The sequence below is a fragment of the Bufo gargarizans genome, chromosome 10 (assembly GCF_014858855.1).
Source record: "Bufo gargarizans isolate SCDJY-AF-19 chromosome 10, ASM1485885v1, whole genome shotgun sequence".
Classification (NCBI taxonomy): domain Eukaryota; kingdom Metazoa; phylum Chordata; class Amphibia; order Anura; family Bufonidae; genus Bufo; species Bufo gargarizans.
In genome coordinates this window covers 23445199-23467422 of record NC_058089.1, presented here as the reverse complement: position 1 = coordinate 23467422, position 22224 = coordinate 23445199, and the positions used below count along the sequence as shown (strand labels likewise).

The following is a 22224-nucleotide window of genomic DNA, read 5'->3' as shown; positions in this document are numbered from 1 at the left end:
ATGGTGGTAAACCTTCAAAGCATGGAGCGGCTTATATAGGTGGGGACGGCTCTGGCGGCCTCTGAACAGGGTTATGGCGCCTCAGATAAGATGAGATCTACAGACTCTTTGGGGGAGATTTATCAAAACTGGTGTAAAGGAAAACTGCCCATAGCAACCAATCAGATTCCACCTTTCATTTTCCAAAGGAGCTCTGAAAAATGAAAAGTGGAATCTGATTGGTTGCTATGGGCAACTAAGCCAGTTTTCCTTGGCACCAGTTTTGATAAATCTCCCCCATTAGGACAGTGGTCAGACTACACGAGGCTGCCCTTCTGGCAGGTGGACGTGAGAGCAGGTGCCGCGGCTGTAGACGTCATAGGAATGGACGCTGGTGGGTGCTGATGCGAGTAGGAACAGAGGCTGCTTGTTATATAGAGGCGGACGAGGACTTTGCTGTACATTCACAATTGTTCTGGTCGTGTCCTGGGGCGGCAGAAGAGGCCGGAGCCCGAGGGGCACATTGGAAGCTGGATGTATAGTCTCGTACAGCTATGAAAGGCCAGATTGTAAGCTCTGCGGAGAAGAGCGCTTTCCTGCGGCCTGTGGTGCTGACGTAATGTCTGCTAGTATAATAGGACTGTAATATTTAACTATTACTATGCTGGGGCGCCTGCTCCTTATATTGCCTAATAAGTCGGCGATCAGCTCACGTCCTTGCTCTGGATTGGAGAGTGCCTAGTATAGGCTGGGCAGAATCGCCATTCAACGCCTGCCAATCTCTTCTGGGGCTTTTTTATGGCAGCCATATTGGTTGTCACTGAGCTTTATATGGTTGTATAGACACATTTCCTTTTTGTTTCCCAGTCCATTGTGTTTTTTTTTTTTTTTGTTTCCCCCCTCCACAGACAGTAAGGGCAGGCCGCGGTGACGTAGTGCTTGCTGCTCACCATGCCGGGGATTGTGGTGTTCCGCCGGCGCTGGTCTGTGGGCAGCGATGATTTGGTGTTGCCGGGAATCTTCCTCTTTGTACTGCACAGCACGTGGTGAGTAAAGAAGGCTTCTCGTGTATCCATCATAATCCCGGGCTATCCGGTTAATCAGATCCTTATCCCTGAGGACAGATAGTACAAAGCTGACTGATTTTCTCCTAAGCAGATAAGAGTCTGCATCTCTGCTTTATTTCAGATACACACAGAGATTGTCAGCCCGGAGCCTGTAAGGAGGGCCTCCTGCCTAACCCCTTGTCAGCCCGGACCCTGTATGGAGGGCCTCCTGCCTAACCCCTTGTCAGCCCGGAGCCTGTATGGAGGGCCTCCTGCCTAACCTCTTGTCAGCCCGGAGCCTGTATGGAGGGCCTCCTGCCTAACCCCTTGTCAGCCCGGAGCCTGTATGGAGGGCCTCCTGCCTAACCCCTTGTCAGCCCGAGCCTGTATGGAGGGCCTCCTGCCTAACCCCTTGTCAGCCCGGAGCCTGTATGGAGAGCCCCCTGCCTAACCCCTTGTCAGCCCGAGGCCTGTATGGAGGGGCCTCCTGCTAACCCCTTGTCCCCTGTATGGAGGGCCTCCTGCCTAACCCCTTGTCAGCCCGGAGCCTGTATGGAGGGCCTCCTGCCTAACCCCTTGTCAGCCCGGAGCCTGTATGGAGGGCCTCCTGCCGAACCCCTTGTCAGCCCGGAGCCTGTAAGGAGGGCCTCCTGCCGAACCCCTTGTCAGCCCGGAGCCTGTAAGGAGGGCCTCCTGCCGAACCCCTTGTCAGCCGGAGCCTGTAAGGAGGGCCTCCTGCTAACCCCTTGTCAGCCCGGAGCCTGTAAGGAGGGCCTCCTGCCTAACCCCTTGTCAGCCCGGAGCCTGTAAGGAGGGCCTCCTGCCTAACCCCTTGTCAGCCCGGAGCCTGTAAGGAGGGCCTCCTGCCTAACCCCTTGTCAGCCAGGAGCCTGTAAGGAGGGCCTCCTGCCTAACCCCTTGTCAGCCCGGAGCCTGTAAGGAGGGCCTCCTGCCTAACCCCTTGTCAGCCCGGAGCCTGTAAGGAGGGCCTCCTGCCTAACCCCTTGTCAGCCCGGAGCCTGTAAGGAGGGCCTCCTGCCTAACCCCTTGTCAGCCAGGAGCCTGTAAGGAGGGCCTCCTGCCTAACCCCTTGTCAGCCCGGAGCCTGTATGGAGGGCCTCCTGCCTAACCCCCGACAGATGATGTCACAGGAAAGAAGGACTGAGATGTTTAAAGAGGACCGGTCACCTTTCCTGACATGTCTGTTTTAGTATATACTTACATTCCCCATGTTCTAATAATTCTGAGGCATCTATTCTTATGACTCTTTGTTGTGCCATTCCTTTATTATTCCTGCTAGAAGTTATAAATGAATTGCTAGCAGTTTGCAGTGAAGATCCAGATGGATGTTACCAGTTGGGAATGTGTCCCTGCACAGCCTGACACTGGCAGCACTGAACGGATAATGTAAGACTGTGCAGGGACACACCGCCAACTAGTAACACCCATCTGGACCTTCACTGCAAACTTCTAGCAATTCAGTCATAACTTCTAGCAGGAATAATAAAGAAATGGCACAGCATACGGTCATAAGAATAGATGCTCCAAATTAGCTATTACAAGGGGAATGCAAGTAGTTACTAAAACAGACATTTTGGGAGAGGGACTAGGTACTCCTTAAAGAGGTTCTCCGGGAATTAAGAAAATGAAAATACTTAAAGGGTTTCTGTCATCAGTAAAATAGTTATGAAGCTGGCTGACATTAGCGATGTGCTAATGTCAGCAGAACAAAACTGTATGACTTATATCTCCCTGCCTGCCGCCGTTCACGCTTAATAATTACTTTTATAATATGCAAATGAGCCTCTAGGTGCTAGTGGGGCACTGCTGCACCACCTAAAGGCTCCGTCCCCTCACCGTTTGGCACGCCCATGTAAAGGTGATTGACATCCTCGGTCTCCTCCGTGCCCCACAAATTCCGCGCCTGCGCCGTACATTTTAGTAATAGGCGCAGTGAGTGAAGGATGCTCGCCTGCTGCGGTCCTTTACTCACTGCGCCTGCGCCTAATACTAAAATGTACGGCGCAGGCGCGGGATTTGCGGAGCACGGAGGAGGCCGAGGACGTCAATCACATTTACAAGGGCGTGCCAAACGGTGAGAGGACGGAGCCTCTAGGTGCTGTAGCAACGCCCTACTAGCACCTAGAGGCTCATTTGCATATTATAAAAGTCATTATTTAGAGCGAACGGCAGAAGGCAGGGAGATATAAGTCATACAATTATGTTCTGCTGACATTAGCGATGTGCTAATGTCATCCAGCTACATAACGATTTTACTGATGACAGTTTAAATCTTACTTTATAATAAATATATTCCCAAATACCTTTCTTCAGTTAGAGTGGCTAGTTTTGTCTACGGAGCAATCACTAGGAGAAATAAAATGGCCGCCCTCCTACCAGTACACACAGAACCTGTCCTAATCACACAGCAGGGCAAGTTGCTTCACAGCACTGAACTAAAGGGCTGCCTCATCCTCCTCTCAGCTCTGTGGGAATGGAAATGATGAGGAGACATGAAGTACAGAGAGGAGGGTGGGGGTAATGAGCAGCAGCACTTCTACGCAGTTTCCATGTCCATCCTCTCTGTACTTTATGTACTTCAACCCTCTGAACTTAATTCCCCAGAGATTCAGCTAAAGATCTTATCAGCTGTAGAGCAGAGAGGAGGATGAGGCAGCTCTTTACCTCAGTGTTGTAAAGTAACTTGTCCTACTGTGTGATTAGGACAGGTTCTGTGTGTACTGGCAGGACAGCAGCCATTTTGTTTCCCTTGATGATTTCTCCCCCCGACAGAACGAGCCATTATAAATAATAAAAGGTATTTGGAAATATATTTATTATAAAGTAATATTTTAAGTATTTTCATTTTCTGAATTCCTGAAGAACCCCTTTAAATTCAGTGCCCGATCCTTTTCTTCCAGCAGAGTTGTATGGCAACAGCTTTCTCCTCTTACTGTTAAAACACATGAATGCTCTGTTGAACCCAACATACATATGTTTTTGGGATTCAGCTCTCCACCGATCACAGCTATTGAAGGTTATGGGGGAAAAGATTTGACTACAGCATAATAGGATAGACCATCAGTGTGAAAGTGTCGGAGAATTCCTTTAAAATTTGACGCTCCTTTACACCTCCTGCATGGCATTGAGTGCTTTTGGCTTGCTGATAACAATTATACCCATGATTTGGGCATTTTTTGGTTACAATGACTTTGAGTTAGGGTGGCACAGATTTACGTTGGGCATTAAGCAGAGCTGTGACAATATTGTACTTCCGAATATTTGATTCTTAATTACTTCTTCTCACAGGTTTGTTATCCTATCCGTGGTGCTCTTTGGCCTGACCTATAACCCGCATGAGACATGTTCCCTGAATCTGGTGGATCACGGGCGTGGGTACCTGGGTATTCTGCTCAGCTGCATGATTGCAGAGGTGGCCATCATCTGGTTGAGCATGAGAGGGGGAATCCTGTACACCGAACCTAGAGACTCCATGCAGTATGTGCTCTACGTCCGGCTCGGTGAGTAAGATTTCCAGGTAAGCTTTCCCTCGGCATGCGTAACGTGGAAATAATCTATATTTACACGGTCTTCCATCCCTTGTAGCAATCCTGGTGATTGAGTTTGTGTATGCCATCGTGGGTATTGTCTGGCTCGCTCAGTATTACACTTCCTGCAATGATGTCACCGCAAAAAATGTCACCCTGGGTAAGTGGAATCGACTTCTTTACATGGCTGCCACGTGAAGACCCTCGATGTCTGTAGCTAACACTTGCCTATCTGTCTATTGTGTGTCACCGACCGTTTTGCAAAGTCTTTCATGCTTTACTTTTTTTTATAGGGATGGTGGTATGTAACTGGGTGGTCATCCTTAGCGTCTGCATTACTGTTCTCTGTGTGTTTGATCCAACTGGAAGAACCTTTGTGAAGCTGCGTGCAACGAAAAGAAGACAACGGAACCTGCGCACTTACAACTTGCGGTAAATGCCATTCCTACCCCTCATTTATTTTATTTTTTATATTTCTCTTGCTACAGCCTCACCCTTTTTTATTTCTGCGTGGTCTTAGACATCGCCTGGAGGAAGGTCAGGCCAGCAGCTGGACCCGTCGTTTGAAAGTCTTCCTGTGCTGCACTCGCACTAAGGACTCTCAGTCTGTAAGTACATGCAGATGCACGGAAACCAGATAATCCAGCACAGTGTGCAATCACTACCTGAAAGCCCACTGATTTTTATAAAGGGTCGATTTTCCAAACTCAGCGAAGCCCCTAACCTCACCAATATAAAAGTACTGGACAACCCCTGTGAAACCAGTAATATGTATTAGCTTTCTAAATATAAAAAACTGTATTCTCAACATAAAAGGGCCCTAGGCTTGGAGGTAAATGTTCTGCCTTCTGTTTAGAGGGTCTCGGGTTAAAATCCCAAGAGAGACTTGTACTTTTTTTTTTACAAGTTTTTGACATTGACCAGTCTGCTGGTCAATGTCGGTATAGCACTGACATTAAAATGCAATGCACTATAGGGATAGTGCATTGTATTTTAAAAGCAATATAATATGCCTGTTATAGTCCCCTTGTGGTAATAAAAAAACATTTATTAATTAAAAAGATCCGCTTTTTCCATTGATAATACGCTTTTCAATGAACAAAAATTGCAAAAATAAAATCTCCCCCACATGTTTGGTATCACCCCGTCCATAACAACCCCCACTACACAAATATCATGTAAATTATCCCCTACAGTGAATACCGTAAAAATAATTTCTAATATAATCTTAATCGCCACAGATTTTTTTTTATAATTGGCAGTCAAAGTTCATTTACCCCAAAATGATACCAATAAAAACTACAAGTCGTCGTCAAAAATAAAGCCCTCGCACAACTCCATAGAAAGAAAAATAAAAAAGTTATGGGTCTTGGGAAGCAACGATGCAAAAAATATTTTCTTTCTTCCTTCTTTTTTTTTTTTTATAAAACAAAAGGGAGGTTTTATTTCACAAAAGTAGTAAAAGTAAAAAACTATGTATTTAGAATGCCTATAATCGTACTGACCCAGAGAATAAATATATTATGTTATTTATACTGAAAAATCAAGACTGTAAAATTTATCATTTAAAAAATCTCCCTCCCAGAAAGAGTTAATAAAAAGTTAATCAGAAAGTTATGTGTACCCCAAAATGACACCATTAAAAACTACAACTTGTCCTGTATAAAAACAAGCCCTCCTACAGCTACTTAGACGGAAAAACAAAAAAGTTATAGCTCTTGGAAGGCGACGATGAAAAAGGAAGAAAAACGCTTGGTCAGTAAGGCCCAAAACAGGCTGGTCACTAAGGGGTTAAAATCTTGTGTGAATGGCAAAATGGCCTAATGCAAGTAATGCTGTAAGTAGTGTATATGATATTGTGCTATGACACAGCTTTCCTAATACTCATACAAAATACTCCCCAATGTAAAGGCAAAGGTTGAGCCAGAGCTGCATGTCACTGATATGAGAAGGATGACTGCATCTGCTGCTTCTGCCCTTACCGTACTTGATGTCTAACCCTGTCAATCAAGGGGACGGTGGAGGGTGCAGAGCAGAGGGGAGTTACAAAGGCAGTGCTCCAAGAACTCAGGCCGGCCCCTTGGTGCTTGAACTTGATAATTTGCAAATGAATAAAAACACGCTGCAGCTGTTTAACATACAGACAAAAGAAAGGTATAATTTTAATCAGCATGATCAACCCTACCAGGCAGTATGCTTGCTTTAATAGGGTTGATCATGCTTACAGAGGCTCTTTAAAGGGGTTTTCCAAGATTTTATCCTCAGTATAGGCCTCAGTATCTGATCGGTGGCGGCCCAGCCTTTCTATCTGCTTTTCCTAGGCCAGTGACAAACACATTCATCGTTCACGTGGCCTAGGAGCAGCTTCGTCCCATTCAAGTGAATGGGGCTGAGCTGCAATACCAAGCACAGCCACTATACAATTTACGGCGCTGTGCTTGGTGAACTGTGAGAAGGCTGTGGTGCTCACAGGAATGCCACGGCCTACTCAAAACAGCAGATCGGCAGGGTCCCGGGTGTTGGACCCCACCGATCAGATACTGATGTCCTATCCAGAGGATAGGTCATCAGTAAAAAAAAAAAAAAAATCTTATAAAATGCTTTTAAGACCACCCTTCACTTCTATATAGTGTGGTTTGTTTAAGTCTAAAAAGGTATTTGTAATTATGTGTATATATATATATATATATTTAAATCATGCATTAATTTTTTTTTATTTGCACTGTAAAGGGGTTTTGAAGATTTTCATATTGATGGCCTCTCCATAGGATAAGCTATCAATATGGGATCGGCGGGGGCTCCTTGAATGGAGCTATGTTGCAGTTCCCTGCAGTTCAAGCCAGGCTGTTCTGCACTTTGCAGATTGTTACTTTCCTGGTTGTGGTTTTGCTGAAAAGCTAATGTGGCCTGAGGCTACCCTGTTCCTCCAGAATTTTAGAAGAAACCTTTGGTGGGGTGAAATCTCTGAACCATGTTTATGGTCCATGTTTCGTCTGAAAAAAACGGATCCTATTAAAACAAATCTTTTCCCAAAGAGAAGCGGTGACCTGGCCTACTTTCCTGTAATGATATCCTTCACGAAACGGTATTTGGGTGGAACTCAGACCAGAAATAGTCACTCGACTGTTCCCTTAGTGCAAACTTTTTATCTAGGTAATGACCTACTCTAAATTGTCATTGTCACCTGTCCTGACCATTTACTAATAGCAGCTTTTTTTTTGTCCATTACTTACATGGATTGAGGGCTAGGTTTTGAGTGACTGTTATGCTAACGTCCATTAAGGACATCTGTGAGCAGATCTGTCCCTATGACACTGGCTGACCTGTTACATGTGTCATTAGCAGCTGAAGACATCTGTGTTGGTCCCATGTTCCTATGTGCCCGCATTGCTGAGAAAAATGAAGTTTGAATGTATGCAAAGGAGCCTCTAGGAGCAACGAGGGCGTTGCCATTACACCTAGAGGCTCTGCTCTCTCAGCAACTACCACGACCTCTGCACTTTGACAAGACCAGGCAGTGTAAACGTGATCACGCTTGGCCCTGACTTTTCCTAAAGTCAATCATAGTGCAGAGGGTGTAGCAGTTGCAGAGAGCAGAGCCTCTAGGTGTAATGGTAACGCCCCTGTTGCTCCTAGAGGCTCATTTGCATATAATAAAACATCATTTTTCCCAGCAATGCGGGCACATATGAGCATGGGACCATCACAGATGTCTTCAGCTGCCAAGTGCACATGTAACAGGTCAGCCAGTGTCATAGGGACAAATCTGCTGGCAGATGCCTTTTAAGGGATTTACTGCACCAGTTTTTATCCACATTCTGTCGTTTGGCTGGAAATGCAGAGTCTTTACCATTAGACAGTGTAAAGAGGAGATTCCAGGTGCAGAGGTTGTACATGGCCTTAGCTGAGTTCACGTTAGCACTGGTAACATTGCAGAGATGGATGCGGATTGCTGGGCGTCATTATTTCTTGTAATCTGTTTCAGCCTCATTTCTAATACAATTAGAGGAGGTTATGGAGCATTACTGCCATAATTACCGCGTTACTAGCCCCCCAGGGACCTTCCACCATCCCCAGATTGCCGTGTAAAGAAAATCAAGCACTCGTTGACGTCTCTCTCAACAAGCTTAGAAGAGATTCAGTTCTCTGGAGGAACGCTGAAAGTAGTGCGGCTCCCTCCCCCCCCCCCCCCCTCCTTACTGGTCCTGCTCCCCAGTGATCTGGACGTCTGTGTGGATGTTCATATGGGCTGATCCTCTATTATGGCATGTGCAGAGAACTGTCTCTTGTTCTCCAGAGTATCATGTGCAGCTTAGGACTTCAGGCCTTCAGCTGGTCTTGAGTAGTGATGAGCGACAGGGGCAATATTCTAATTCGCAATATATTCGCAAATTCGTGATCTCCAGGCATTATTTTCTTGATTGCGAATATTCGCATAAAAATCACATAAAAATTTGCATAAACTGTTATATAAAAATATTTGCGATTCCGAATATATTTTGCGATATTCGCGAATTCTCGAAGTGCCGATATTCGCCATTAAAATTCGCAATTCGAATATTCGTGATCAACACTAGTCTTGAGTAGATCACTGAAATCCATATGTTTTTTTTTTTTTAAGCAATGCAAGCAATGCGGATGATCTAGTTCAGGGGTGCACAACCTTTTTTGGTCTGGGGGCCGCATTGTCACATCGTTCTATTTCAAGGGGCCGCAAATAAAAAAAATGTTGATCGGCACTCATCTGCCTATTACACAAGCCAGTGCAAAGTGACAGGGGAGGACTGATCGCTGCCACAGTCGTGCTGCAGATAATCGGACATCTTTCATCCTGATAAATAATGCAAATCAGCCGACAAATGAGCAATTCCTTGATAATCGACTGATCAGCTGCACGATTATACTGGCCAGATATAAGATATGAGCGCTCCTATGAACACTTGTTCCCAGTAATTGTCCCAAATATCGTGCTGCAGCATAACCCCTAAAACCGAAGAGTTATACTTACTTGCTCCCCGCCTCTCTGGTTCTTCGAATTGCCTCAGCTGTTTACACCTGGCAGTGCATGGACATGGTCATACACCACTCCAGACAATGACTGGCTTAGGCGGTGATGTGGACACAAGCAGCGTGTCACTGCTGAAGCCAGTCATTGACTAGAGCCGTGCAAGTGACCATGGCCATGCACTGACAGGTGTAAACAGAGCAGGAACCGGAAGATGGAGGCAGCGGGGGCAGTGCAGAGGACCAGAGCGGAGTGGAGCAGGTAATTATGAATTTTCGATTTCAGAGGCCATGCTGCAGGAACTTGTTAAAAATCTTTTTTTACCAGAAAAGTGGCGACATTTCCTTCCATCCTGCCTCCTATTTCTAAATCAGCGTTTTCCTTCACTGCAGAGGACGGAGCTCACTGGTTATTACCATCTCCTGCCAATCCAGTTATAGGCGCCCTGCAGTAACCAGTAAGCACATTACCTTGCTAGTGGGGAAGGCGCCTATTGGTTAACGCTTGAATGACCAGGCCCGAAAAGGCCTTAATGACCAGACACTTTTTTGTGATTTAGCGCGCGTGGTGTTTCAAATGGTTGTAATTATCTTATTTGTTGGACTACCAAAATAATTTTTGCAACAATTTTTATTTGGGGGAAACTGTACAAAACGTTTTTAAAAAGTATATTTTTTTCAAACTATAGCTCCTTATTCTTTCAATATGCAAACTGACACCAAAATATATTATTATAATTAGTTCTCTATTTTGTGTAGGCTGTTTTGCTATATAATATGAAAAGTTTCACGTGAATGGTGACGGTAATGGTGACGGTTTTGATTGGTGTGGGTGTTTTTTCTTTTATGTACCTTTTTTTTTTTACTTAATATATTTCTGCTACATAATATGTCCCCCAAGAGGTCATAAAAAGACTTTGGGGGACACTGTCACTTTTTTAAATTTTGCACTTTTTCATAAAAAGACTGTGGTGGGACAGTGAACACTCTCTTTTATTAAGCACTTTTTCCTTTTTATTTAATTTTTTAATTAATTTATTTTTTTTCAAATTTTTTTGAATCATTTTTTTAACTTTTTTTTTATATATATATATATTTTTACCACATAATTTGTCCCCAAGAGGTCACTGAAAGACCTTTGGGAGACAATAAGTGACTCTTTTTTTGTACTATTACCACTGTAGCTGGATCATCCAAAGGAGCCCCAGTTTTAGGGAAACCAGCCTGCTGCGGAGGCTTTGTACCAGGGCAGCGCTCCTCTGTTCCCGAGACACCCAGCGATCACATGATCGCTGGGTCCACACTGCAGAGTGCTCATAGAGGAGGAGGCAGAAGCGCTAATAAAGCGCTTCTGTCTTCTCCTCGGCTTCCCCACTCTTACTAATAGCCGGGGACCCTTTCTGCTCCTGCTACAGTAGAGGAGCAAAACCTGTGATCCATCTGCTGTGCGGCGCTCTGTGCAGAAACACAGCTGATTGCAGGATCAGCTGTGTTTCTGCCCAGCAGGGCGGCGGCCGCAAACCATGGCTCTGGGGGCCGCATGCGGCCCGCGGGCCGCAGGTTGTGCACCCCTGATCTAGTTCATGGTCTGAAGGCGCATTTACAGACACCGACGGAGCAGCAGTTATCGGGAAGGGCAGTTCCTTCACGATGATTGCCTGCTCGTCGGTGGAGAAAAGAGCTGCGTTTAGATGCATCGATCACCTCCACTGTATGGGGACAAGCGATGGCTACTGCATAGTCTACTGCCCAGAAACGATGATTTAACCTGCTGCATAAACGATGAATTCCCCCGATGAACGAGTGATTGGCGGCACATTTACACAGGATTCGTAGTAACTTTGGATCCACGATCGTTGGCCTAACAATTGTGCGGTGTAAATCCGCCTTTTAGGCCTTCATAGTAGAGTTGAGCTAGAAGTGTTAAAATAAAAAGTCACTTTTACCATTTGTCCACTGGGGGGTCCCTGTTCCTGGTACCATACTGGTTGACACTGCTCCATGGAATCAGTTCTTATGTAATAAGATGGGACCAGTATACTGTCTCTGCTCTGTTTAGGAGAAACTGTGTTCATCATATACTTATATGCAGTGCAATACGCAATAACATGTACCGTATTCGTATGTAAGAATGGAGTATATGTGCACAGAGTAAGTTACGCCTTCTCTTTCAGGACGCATATTCAGAAATCGCTTACTTGTTTGCAGAGTTTTTCCGAGATCTGGATATTGTGCCATCTGACATCATCGCTGGGTTAGTTCTGCTGCGCCAAAGGCAGAGAGCAAAGCGCAACGCAGTGCTGGACGAGGTAAGGTCCCTTTAGCCGTGGCGACCTATACGGCTCACCATGGAAATAAGTGCGTGACAAAATAAAATAAAACTAGAAATAAGCTCACCCAGAGACCCGAGACGTTATCAAGTGTATGTGTGACCAGCTGATCACTGTCTACACCAAAGGGATGAGATCACTGTCCCCTTTAAAGGGTTGTCTCATTTCGCCATTACTAAGGCAAGATGAGTCCTAACCCAGACAGCCAGGAAACAGCTCATTGGGCCAGCCCTGCGCTGCGCTGTTTCAGTAGTTTCCATGCACAGCAATGGGAGCTGCTGAAACAGCGAAACGCCAGGGGCGTTTTGGCCCTAGACCCTACATGAAAATTTCCAGTGGGCTTATGCCCAGGGGCCGCTCCTGACAGTTGGTATCTGGGAACATAATGATCTGATGCTGTCAGCATTAACTAATTCTAGAAGCATCAGATACTTATGCACCTGGGTGAAGGCCATAGGTCTCCTTCTGAATTCAACCATATCACCATCTTAAAAACAGTGATACAGTTGAATACTGCAGCGGGGGCAGCACTGTGGTATTTCATTCTGTTGGGGCGGTATTTTCTGCTGCATTATAGTATTGCTGGCCCCACCTACTTATATCCCCCCTTCTTCTGTCATTTGGGACCTGCCTACAATATGGGACCACTTTTAGGCCCCTTTGCACCTGCGCGGAAAACTCGCTCGTGTGAATGCGTGACGTGAACGCATATCACCCGCACTGAATCCTGACCTATTGATTATTGATGTTTTTTCACACATCAGTTCTGCGTTGCGTGAAAAACGCAGCATGTTCTATATTCTGCGTTTATCACGCATCCCTCGCCCCATAGAAGTGAATGAGGCTTTAGTGAAAAACGCATTGCATCCGCAAGCAGGTGAGGATACAGTGCATTTTTCACTGATGGTTGCTAGGAGATGTCTGTAAACGAAGAAAGTTATAACGTACAGCGGCTCACCCCTGTTGCGTATGGGCAGGTGCTCACCCTCTGGTCCTACCCACAGGACCCAGATAAGATTGTAGAGATTTGAGAGAAATGAGGGGGCACACTCAAAAGGGATCACTGGATGAAGTATAGATATTTATTAATATTTTAAGAACACACCCTTAAAATCATTAAAATATATATTAAACAAAATGTGCAAAACTTCACTAGTTCTAACACCAATCTAGGAAAGTTGCCAACAGTGATATGGTAGCAATGGGTATCCCAGTGAAAGTTTTCCAGTGAAAGTTTTTTCCACAGAGGTGTAGGACTAAGGCCTATAATGTTGGGGCAATGGTATAGTCGGTATCAGGCCCAATGGCTCAGTCCTATTGGAGCGCTGATATTGCTAATGTCTATTTGTCCAATATGCTGGATTAGCAGAGGTATGTGGCAAATGGGAGACTGTGCTCCCGTACTTACAGTCTCTTGTCGCTTGTAGTGTTACGGCTCACCCTTCCTAGCTGGATCTTCACAGCGTGCGTACGCTCGCAGCGTCTTGCGGGGTGTACTCGGTCAAACCGTGGCGTCCCACGTGACCTAGTAGTCTTGGGTGCCGGCTAAACACTAGACTGACGTCACTAAGTTGACGTTGGACTGACGTCAGTAGTGTGCGACTTGTATTCCGGTTTTGATGAAAATAGAGATATCTCGTATGTCAATGTCTTTTAAATGAAGAGCTCTCTTGTTCTTCTCAAGAATCCGCGCTCACTCTGTCTCTGCCAGACGCGTTTCTGGGTCATACACCCCTTCCTCAGTGGCCACTGAGGAAGGGGTGTATGACCCAGAAACGCGTCTGGCAGAGACAGAGTGAGCGCGGATTCTTGAGAAGAACAAGAAAGCTCTTCATTTAAAAGACATTGACATACGAGATATCTCTATTTTCCAGTCTTTTGAGTGCAGCTACATGGGCCATAGACACAATGATCAGGGGCTGATATCCATTGGCTTAAATGGTAGATATTTCTAGGTGCTCTGTGACCGGTGCAGAGGTCAGGAGGGAGTAGATATCACCTATTGTCAACAGCGGATCCTGTGTTATCTATAAAGATGTGTTACTTGTCATTCTTCCTATGGTGATAATGGATATTGAAAAGTTACCTGTACAGAACAGGAAATCATGACCTAGTGACCTGGAAAAATGTCAATAAAAAAATCTCACCAAACATTCTAAAAAAAAATACGTTTAAGATAAAAACATGATTTAAAGGGAACCTGTCACCGGGATTTTGTGTATAGAGCTGAGCACATGGGTTGCTAGATGGCAGCTAGCACATCCGCAATACCCAGTCCCCATAGCTCTTTGTGCTTTTATTTTTGTGGAAAAAAAACGATTTGATACATATGCAAATTACCCTGAGATGAGTCCTGTACGTGAGATGAGTCGGGGACAGGACTCATCTCAGGGTAATTTGCATATGTATCAAATCGTGTTTTTTTTTTTTTACACAGTAAAAGCACACAGAGCTATGGGGACTGGGTATTGTGGATGTGCTAGCGGCCATCTAGCAACCCATGTGCTCAGCTCTATACACAAAATCCCGGTGACAGGCTTCCTTTAAATAATAGGTCTGAGGGCAGAATTATTCAGCTCACTATGCAATCTGCGGGAAAGACGTTGAGTATCTACAATATATATGGCCCCAACGACTCTTGCGAAAAATTTTATAGGGCAGTCTCAGAGATTGTTAGGGTATTTGAATGTAGTGGCGGATTGGGTGGAGGATAGAAGAACAGACAGAGGGGCTGCTCCCCCAGCGAAACGTAATGCCCATATACTACAGGATCTGATGTCAACCTTAAAGGGAACCTGTCACCGGGATTTTGTGTATAGAGCCGAGGACATGGGTTGCTAGATGGCCGCCAGCACATCCGCAATACCCAGTCCCCATAGCTCTGTGTGCTTTTATTGTGTCAAAAAACCAATTTGATACATATGTAAATTAACCTGAGATGAGTCCTGTATGTGAGATGAGTCAGGGACAGGACTCATCTCAGGTTAATTTGCATATGTATCAAATCGGTTTTTTTACACAATAAAAGCACACAGAGCTATGGGGACTGGGTATTGTGGATATGCTAGTGGCCAAATAGAAACCCATGTCCTCAGCTCTATACACAAAATCCCGGTGACAGGTTCCCTTTAGGCTGGGTTCACACTTGAGCGTTGCGCAAACGCGCGTTTTACGCGCGTTTTTGACGCGCATTTTTATGCGCGTTTTTGTAATAGTAAACGCGCGTTTGCCGCGCGTTTGTGTGATTCACTACAGTGTCCTATGGCCACAAACGCCCCAAAAGTCGCTCATGTACTTTTTGGAGCGTCGGGCGTTTTACAGCGCGATCGTACGTGCTGTAAAACGCCCAAGTGTGAACCATTCCCATAGGGAATCATTGGTTTCTCCTTGTTGAGCGTTTTACAGCGCGTAGGAACGCGCTGTAAAACGCTCAGGTGTGAACCCAGCCTTAAACTTGGTTGACACTTGGAGAGCTTTACACCCGGAGGGGCGAGAATATACGCATTACTCGCTAGTACACAAATCGTGGTCTTGCCTAGATTACTTATTATTATCAAGGACTCTGTTTGGGAGATGTAAATCCTCTAACTATAGGAGACTTGGTGATCTCAGATCACGCTCCGGTCATAATGTGGTTGCAGGATTATACACCGAGGGGCCCAGATTATATCTGGTGTTTCCCATCAGATCTATATGATAATGCAGATTTTCATAAACTACTGATGGGTTGGTGGGATGAATACATTAATACTAATGATATGCCTGATAATGCCCAGTTGACTTGGGATGCTGGAAAAGCTGTGTTGAGGGGTCGATTGATCTCACACTGTGGCGAGGCTTAAAAAGAAAATAACAGCCGAAATTGAAGCCCATGGCTCTAAACTAAGACAAGCTTATCTAGCCTTTACAATAAATCCGTCAGATGCGACAGAGAATACGTGGAAGAGAGAGAAGCAGGAATACGAATATTGGTTACAAAAGAAGGAGTTAATGTATAGATCCAAAGCAGACGCACAATTGTACAAGTTCGGGAATAAGCCCGGGAAATTATTGGCTAATTTAGCGAAGGGTTTTTATCATTTCACCCCGATTTTGGCCTTGAAAGATAAAAAAGGGACAATTAAAACATGACCCCAAAGATATAAATGAGATTATAAGATAATTCTATAGCGACTTATATAAATTTAAGAAAGAAAGAAACGTGGACAGTGGAGTTAATTGGCTGAATTCCATAAACTTACCGCATGTCTCCCCAGAAGATTTGGCTTATCTTAATGCCCCGATATCCCAGCAGGAAGTTCAGACAGTAATATCAGGTCTAAAGCTAGGGAAGGCCCCAGGACCAGATGGCTATACGGGAGAATTCTATAAAATCTTAGGGGAAAGAACAACGCCACTTTCGACAAAAGTATATAATTCCCATATGTCTGGACTCCCACTTCCTGAAGTATCCAACACGGCCCATATAAAACTAATACCAAAACCAGGGAAAGACCCCTTACAGGCCGCCTCATACCGACCAATATCGTTAATTAATACAGATATCAAGATTCTTTCAAAGATTTTAGCAGAGAGACTTGCGAACATTCTCCCCAAGATCATCTCAGACTCTCAAGTGGGCTTTGTAAAAGGCCGCTCGGCAGTTACGAACATCCGAAAGGTCTTGGCGGTGTTAGATGAGGTCAAGATGAGACCGAATGTGCATCCATCCCCAGCCCTTCTGACAATAGATGCCGAGAAAGCGTTTGACAATGTGAGCTGGGGATGGATGGATAGAGTCTTAGATAAGATAGGGTTAATGGGGAATTTTAGGTCTTACTTGCGGGTATTATATACAAACCCTTCGGCTAGGATATTTACCCCGGGATATCTTTCACCAGCTTTTTCTATAGGTAAAGGAACAAGACAGGGTTGTCCCTTGTCACCATTATTGTTCAACATTGCCCTAGAACCGCTGTCTCGCTACCTAAGCAATACCAGGGACGCAGAAGGGATTAAAGTGGGATCCATGGAGATAAAACATGCATTATATGCAGATGATTTGCTAGTTTTCTTAGCGGAACCCCACAAGGACTTACTTCCCCTGTTACATATGCTAGCAGAGTTTGGAAATGCGTCGGGATTTAAAATGAATGCGGCTAAGAGCGAACTCCTGCTTCTCTCTCAGACACATAGCGTTGGGGCGAATGATTTTCGAAATCTTCCAGTAAGGCTAGCTACGCAAACCATTCGTTATCTGGGCATCAATATAGGGAGGACACCAGAATCCATATACTCGCTAAACTATCCCCCTCTGTTTCGGAAAATTCAGGGAGACATAGAGAGATGGATCCAGCTTCCCCTTTCCTTGTTGGGTAGGTGTCATTAATTAAAAATGATTAGCTTCGCACGCTTATTATACCCTATGCAGACAATACCGTTATTAATCAAACATGCAGATATTCAAACACTAGAATCGGCGTTCCGATATTTTCTCTGGAAAGGAAAACGCCCGAGAATTTCACTGCGGAAACTGCAGCTTCCCAAAGAAAAAGGAGGGGTGAATTTCCCAGCTATTAGGAGATACAATCTCGCCAGTAACCTTAGGCCTGGCTTGGACTGGTTGACTGGGAAAAGCAATTACTCAAATTATAAATTGGAGTCGCATTTGGCTTCTCCTTGGTCTCTTACCGCACTGCTTCATACTAAATATGCCAATCTGCCGCAGGCCATGAGGAAAAGCCTCATAATAAGACACGGTAGCGACATGGAAAGCAGTCCGCAAAGAATTTGGGTTACCATATTCTCTGTCCAAACGCATGTCTATTTGGGGGCACCCCGAGTTTTCGGAAGGCAGGTTTAATAAGCAATTCGGGGAATGGAGACTTAAAGGGCTTCTGTCACCCCACTTTTTTTTTTTTGTGTACTTATAATCCCTATCCTGCCATATTGCCATACACTATGTTATTAATAATTTTCGTTCAGTAGATTTAGCCAAAAACTTACTTTTACTAATATGCCTAATTACCTTTCTACCAGCAAGTAGGAGTCTACTTGCTGGTAGCAGACGCAGAAAACTGCCCCCTCCTTGTGTTGATGACAGGGCAGCCGCGATCTCCTCCCGGCCAGCCTGTCAGCATTTCAAAAATGCGCGCCTATGTTGATTCGGCGCAGGCGTCTGAGATAAGGAGGCTCGCTCCCAGCATCCCTCAGTACCCTGAGAGATGACGTCTTCTCTTTGCGTGAAGTCATCGGCGCAGGGCGCACTGAGGGAGTTACTGAGAGGGAGCTCCTTATCTCAGAGCGCCCTGCGCCGAATCAACACAGGCGCACGATTTTTGAAATGCTGACAGGCGGCCGGAGGAGTGAGATCGCGTTTGAGTTTAACCGTGGAAGGCTTCCAGCGGCTACCGCAAGTAGCGCCTACTCCGCAGAAGGTAATGCATCATCTGGCCCGTTTTTTGGCTAATCCCCGCAACGGACACTGTAACATGATTATGCAATTTCGGGTGTCCGCCTGGCCGTGCGGAGGCAAACGGATCCATCCAGACTTACAATGTAAGTCAATGGGGACGGATCCGTTTGAAGTTGACACAGTATGGCTCAATTTTCAAACAGATCCGTCCCCCATTGACTTTCAATGTAAAGTCAAAACGGATCAGTTTGCATTATCATGAACAAAAAAAATACATTTATTTTTTTATTTTTTTGTTCATGGTAATGCAAATGGATCCGTTCTGAACGGATCAAAGCGTTTGCATTATAGGTGCGGTTCCGTCTGTGCAGATACCAGACGGATCCGCACCTAACGCAGGTGTGAAAGTAGCCTAACACAGATAACACATGTGTATTATGGCAGCAAAACGCTGTTTGCTAAAAAAAAAATTGGCTATTCCAATCAACTTCCTAAGTGAAATGGTGTCTAGTTAGGGAGTTTTTCGCAGCAGAACAGGGATCTGAAAAACAAATAAAAAAACGTATGTCCAGATGGAGAAGTTTTATTGTAAGCGTTTTAGAACCTTCAGAAATGAAAGGGCTCATGGATCCGCTAAAACAACCGTCCTGGTATCTGATGGAACAGCTGAAGGGCACTCTGGGCATGTTAGAGCAGTAGGATATTGTCTGGCCTTGAGATAGGCACTCACCAGGAGATCCTTGGAGATTTAGAGAGTTTAGGCACAATGGGAAGCGGGAGGGTAGATATTGTGATAGTTCTATAAAATATTACTGTTTGTCCTTGTGATATTGATAAGACATAAATATTGCTCCATTGTAACATCTGACAATGTAATTACGGTATATGCTTTTACGTTCATTGGACAAATGTGTTTTATGTCATTCCCGGCAGAGGGACAAACTAAATAAAAATTTGGTTTATAAATAATAGGTCTGATGATACATCAGAAAAAAAGACTATGTGGTGATGGGGAACAGCAAAGATGAGTGTTAATGCAATGTAGATATGTTGAAATACAATCGCAAACTTTCTGCGTTTTCTCTGTTTTCAGGCTAATAATGATATCTTGGCTTTCTTGTCGGGCATGCCAGTCACTAGAAAAACAAAATATCTGGACCTGAAAAATGCAGTGAGTATTGCCGCGCCTCAGCCTCGCCCTGTACAGGTACGGCCTGTCCTGGTTCACCTCTTCTCACAATGTCCTTTCTGTCCTACTACAGCAAGAGATGCAGCGGTACAAGGAGGTCTGTTACTACATGCTGTTTGCACTGGCGGCATATGGCTGGCCCATGTACCTCATCCGGAAACCAACTTGTGGCATCTGCCGATTGGCGGGCGCGTGCTCGTGAGTTATCCTAAGATTCCTATTGTTTTTACACTTTTTTTTATTTGACCTTCCTGTATCTATGCTAAGACCTCATGTACACAAGCGTGTGCATGCTGGGTAATAGACGTGTATTACGGCCACTTAGTCCTGAGTGGGGCTCTGTTTTAACGATTAAAGGGGTTGACCACTTTCTGGTGAAATTTCCAAAATGCCATAAACAGGTGTGTGTACCAGCGAAGAAAACTCTGAATCCCTCTGATTCCTTTCAGTATCTGTCGGTCGAGCGATTGTCTCCGGACTCCCTCGTACACATGCACCTTCTGCTTGGCCGAACATGTATGTGTATTCAGTGAGGGGAGGGAGATCGCTGCCGCCACTACCTCTAGGAGAGCAAAAGCATCAGACGAAAATATTCACTTTGCCCGATCCTTCTCTCCCCCAACATCATCTGTCGGGGGAGACTCGGGAGTTCTGCGAACACATCAGACTGTCGGCCGAACCCTTCGACAGGTTCAGCTGCCAATGCACTAATGTGAGGGCCTATACAGCAACACATCAGTTCTAGGTCCCCTGCTGCCCTTCAATATGGCAGGCAAACACTGGACGGCACCACCTCGGGATGGTGGCACTCACATGATTGACTGCTTAACGTTCAGCGTATAGCGAGGCACAGGGATCAGAATCTGCTGTATATACGCCTGCACTGAACGCTTTCAGCACCTGCGCAAAAGAGGGCACAGCCGGGGAAACGGTCGTGTCAGTAAATCACGTGACTGCCACAATCTTGAGTGGTGTGGACGCGGCAGCTGTCTCTGTCCAGTGTTTGCCAACCATATCCTTGCACTGAGGGTCAGGGGTAGGGAAGGAAGGGGAATTTTAGAGTTTTTAATACCAGGTGACAGCAGTTTATGGCATTTTAGAAGTTCCATAAGATAATGCCAAAGCCCTTTAAGGTTACCTGTAGGAAAACATGAATTCAGAGCTCCTAGAAGTGAACTCCATATGATATGGAACTTGCAGTTCAGCCAATACCATCAAACCCTGCCTGGATTTACCTGCCATGGCGCTATGCATAGCTTCGCTAATGCCCTATCTGGGGTCCGTGTGATACGGATGCCAAATACGCTTGTGTGTATGAGGCCTCAGCCTTGTGTATATATTGCTGTACATGTTAGTTTTACAGCTTGGCCTTGTCTGTCTAACTTCCTTGTCTCTGTGTTCTCGGTTTGACATCTGCAGCAGCTGCTGTTGTCTCTGCTCTTCTCGTCCTCGCTTTGCCCCTGGAGTTACCATCGAGGAGGATAACTGCTGCGGTTGTAATGCAATTGCTATAAAGCGTCACTTTCTGGATGAGAACATGAACATGGTGGACATTGTGTACACTTCATGTCATGATGCGGTTAGTCTTCTTTCCTGTCTGCTTCATATACCTTTCCTCAGTCGCGTTGTTCTTGATGGTCAGTGGCCTCGTTTATGAAGACCAGAGTAAGGAGATTGAGCTGTTACCCATGGCGACCTGACCGCATAAATGACATCTTCTTGGATGCTAAATTTCCATCCCGACCTCTGTGGAGCTTCATTCACACAGGTGTAACATCACCAGCTGCTGAGCAGCCATCAGCATTGCCATTACTGTGGCAGTGTTATCTCTGCGGATGGTGTAGAGCAGTGTTTCCCAACCAGTGTGCCTCCAGCTGTTGCAAAACTACAACTCCCAGCATGCCCGCACAACCAAAGGCTGTCCGGGCATGCTGGGAGTTGTAGTTTTTCAACAGCTGGAGGCACACTGGTTGAGAAACACTGGTGTAGAGATCTGTGGTGTCCCCTATCATTAACCCCTTAATGCATAGGCACGTATATCTACGTCATTACGTGTAAGGTGTTGTATGGAGAGGGTTGCTGGGCTGAGCCCACTCTACATGGCTGTATAATACAGCAGGCACCCGTCTGCAATCAATGGGATCAGCGATGCCGCTGACCCCGGGTCATTTAAGCCCACAGATGCCGCAGTCAATAGCGATCGCAGCACGTGTGGAGTAAGGCTAGGGCTAATGTGTTACGCAACATATTTTGTAATGCTAGTCTACGGTGTTGCACTGCGACGTGGCAGTCACAAAAAATCCATCCATGAATGTCACGCGACACATGTTACAGTGCAATTGTACCCTATTTGACACAAAAAACACTTCATAAGTAATATTAATATAAGTTTTATTTATAACACAAAAATATAAAAAATAAATATAAAAATTCATGAAAAGTGGCTACAGGTACTTACTGAGATATCAAGTCATTTAGAATTAGTGTTCAGCGAAGCGAGCTTCGGATCCTAGATCCGAAGTCGCTTCGGTCAAAACTTTGTTTGAATGCTGTACGGAGGATCGTCTCCGTACAGCATTCAAATGTATGGCGAAGTGAGTTATCACCGAAGTCTCGCGAGACTTCGATGAATACCTTCGGGCATCGATTTTTAAACCTTAAAACTATTTTTAAAAATGGAACCGAAATTGGCTTCGGTACCGAGGTACCAGTTAGTACCGAAGCCGATTTCGGG

At 45.3% G+C, this 22224-nt stretch overlaps 1 protein-coding gene across 2 annotated transcripts in view; it reads left to right on the top strand.

The window, feature by feature from the left end:
- DAGLA (diacylglycerol lipase alpha) overlaps positions 1–22224 on the top strand; it is a 48550-nt gene that overhangs the window by 13685 nt on the left and 12641 nt on the right. For both annotated transcript variants that reach the window (XM_044270081.1, XM_044270082.1), the window contains exons 2-10: positions 888–1025; positions 4335–4546; positions 4632–4733; positions 4867–5005; positions 5094–5181; positions 11752–11886; positions 19395–19472; positions 19564–19688; positions 20910–21069. In XM_044270081.1, the coding sequence (XP_044126016.1) occupies positions 931–1025; positions 4335–4546; positions 4632–4733; positions 4867–5005; positions 5094–5181; positions 11752–11886; positions 19395–19472; positions 19564–19688; positions 20910–21069 (1134 nt within the window). In that variant the 5' untranslated portion in view covers positions 888–930. The remainder of the gene's footprint in view (positions 1–887; positions 1026–4334; positions 4547–4631; positions 4734–4866; positions 5006–5093; positions 5182–11751; positions 11887–19394; positions 19473–19563; positions 19689–20909; positions 21070–22224) is intronic.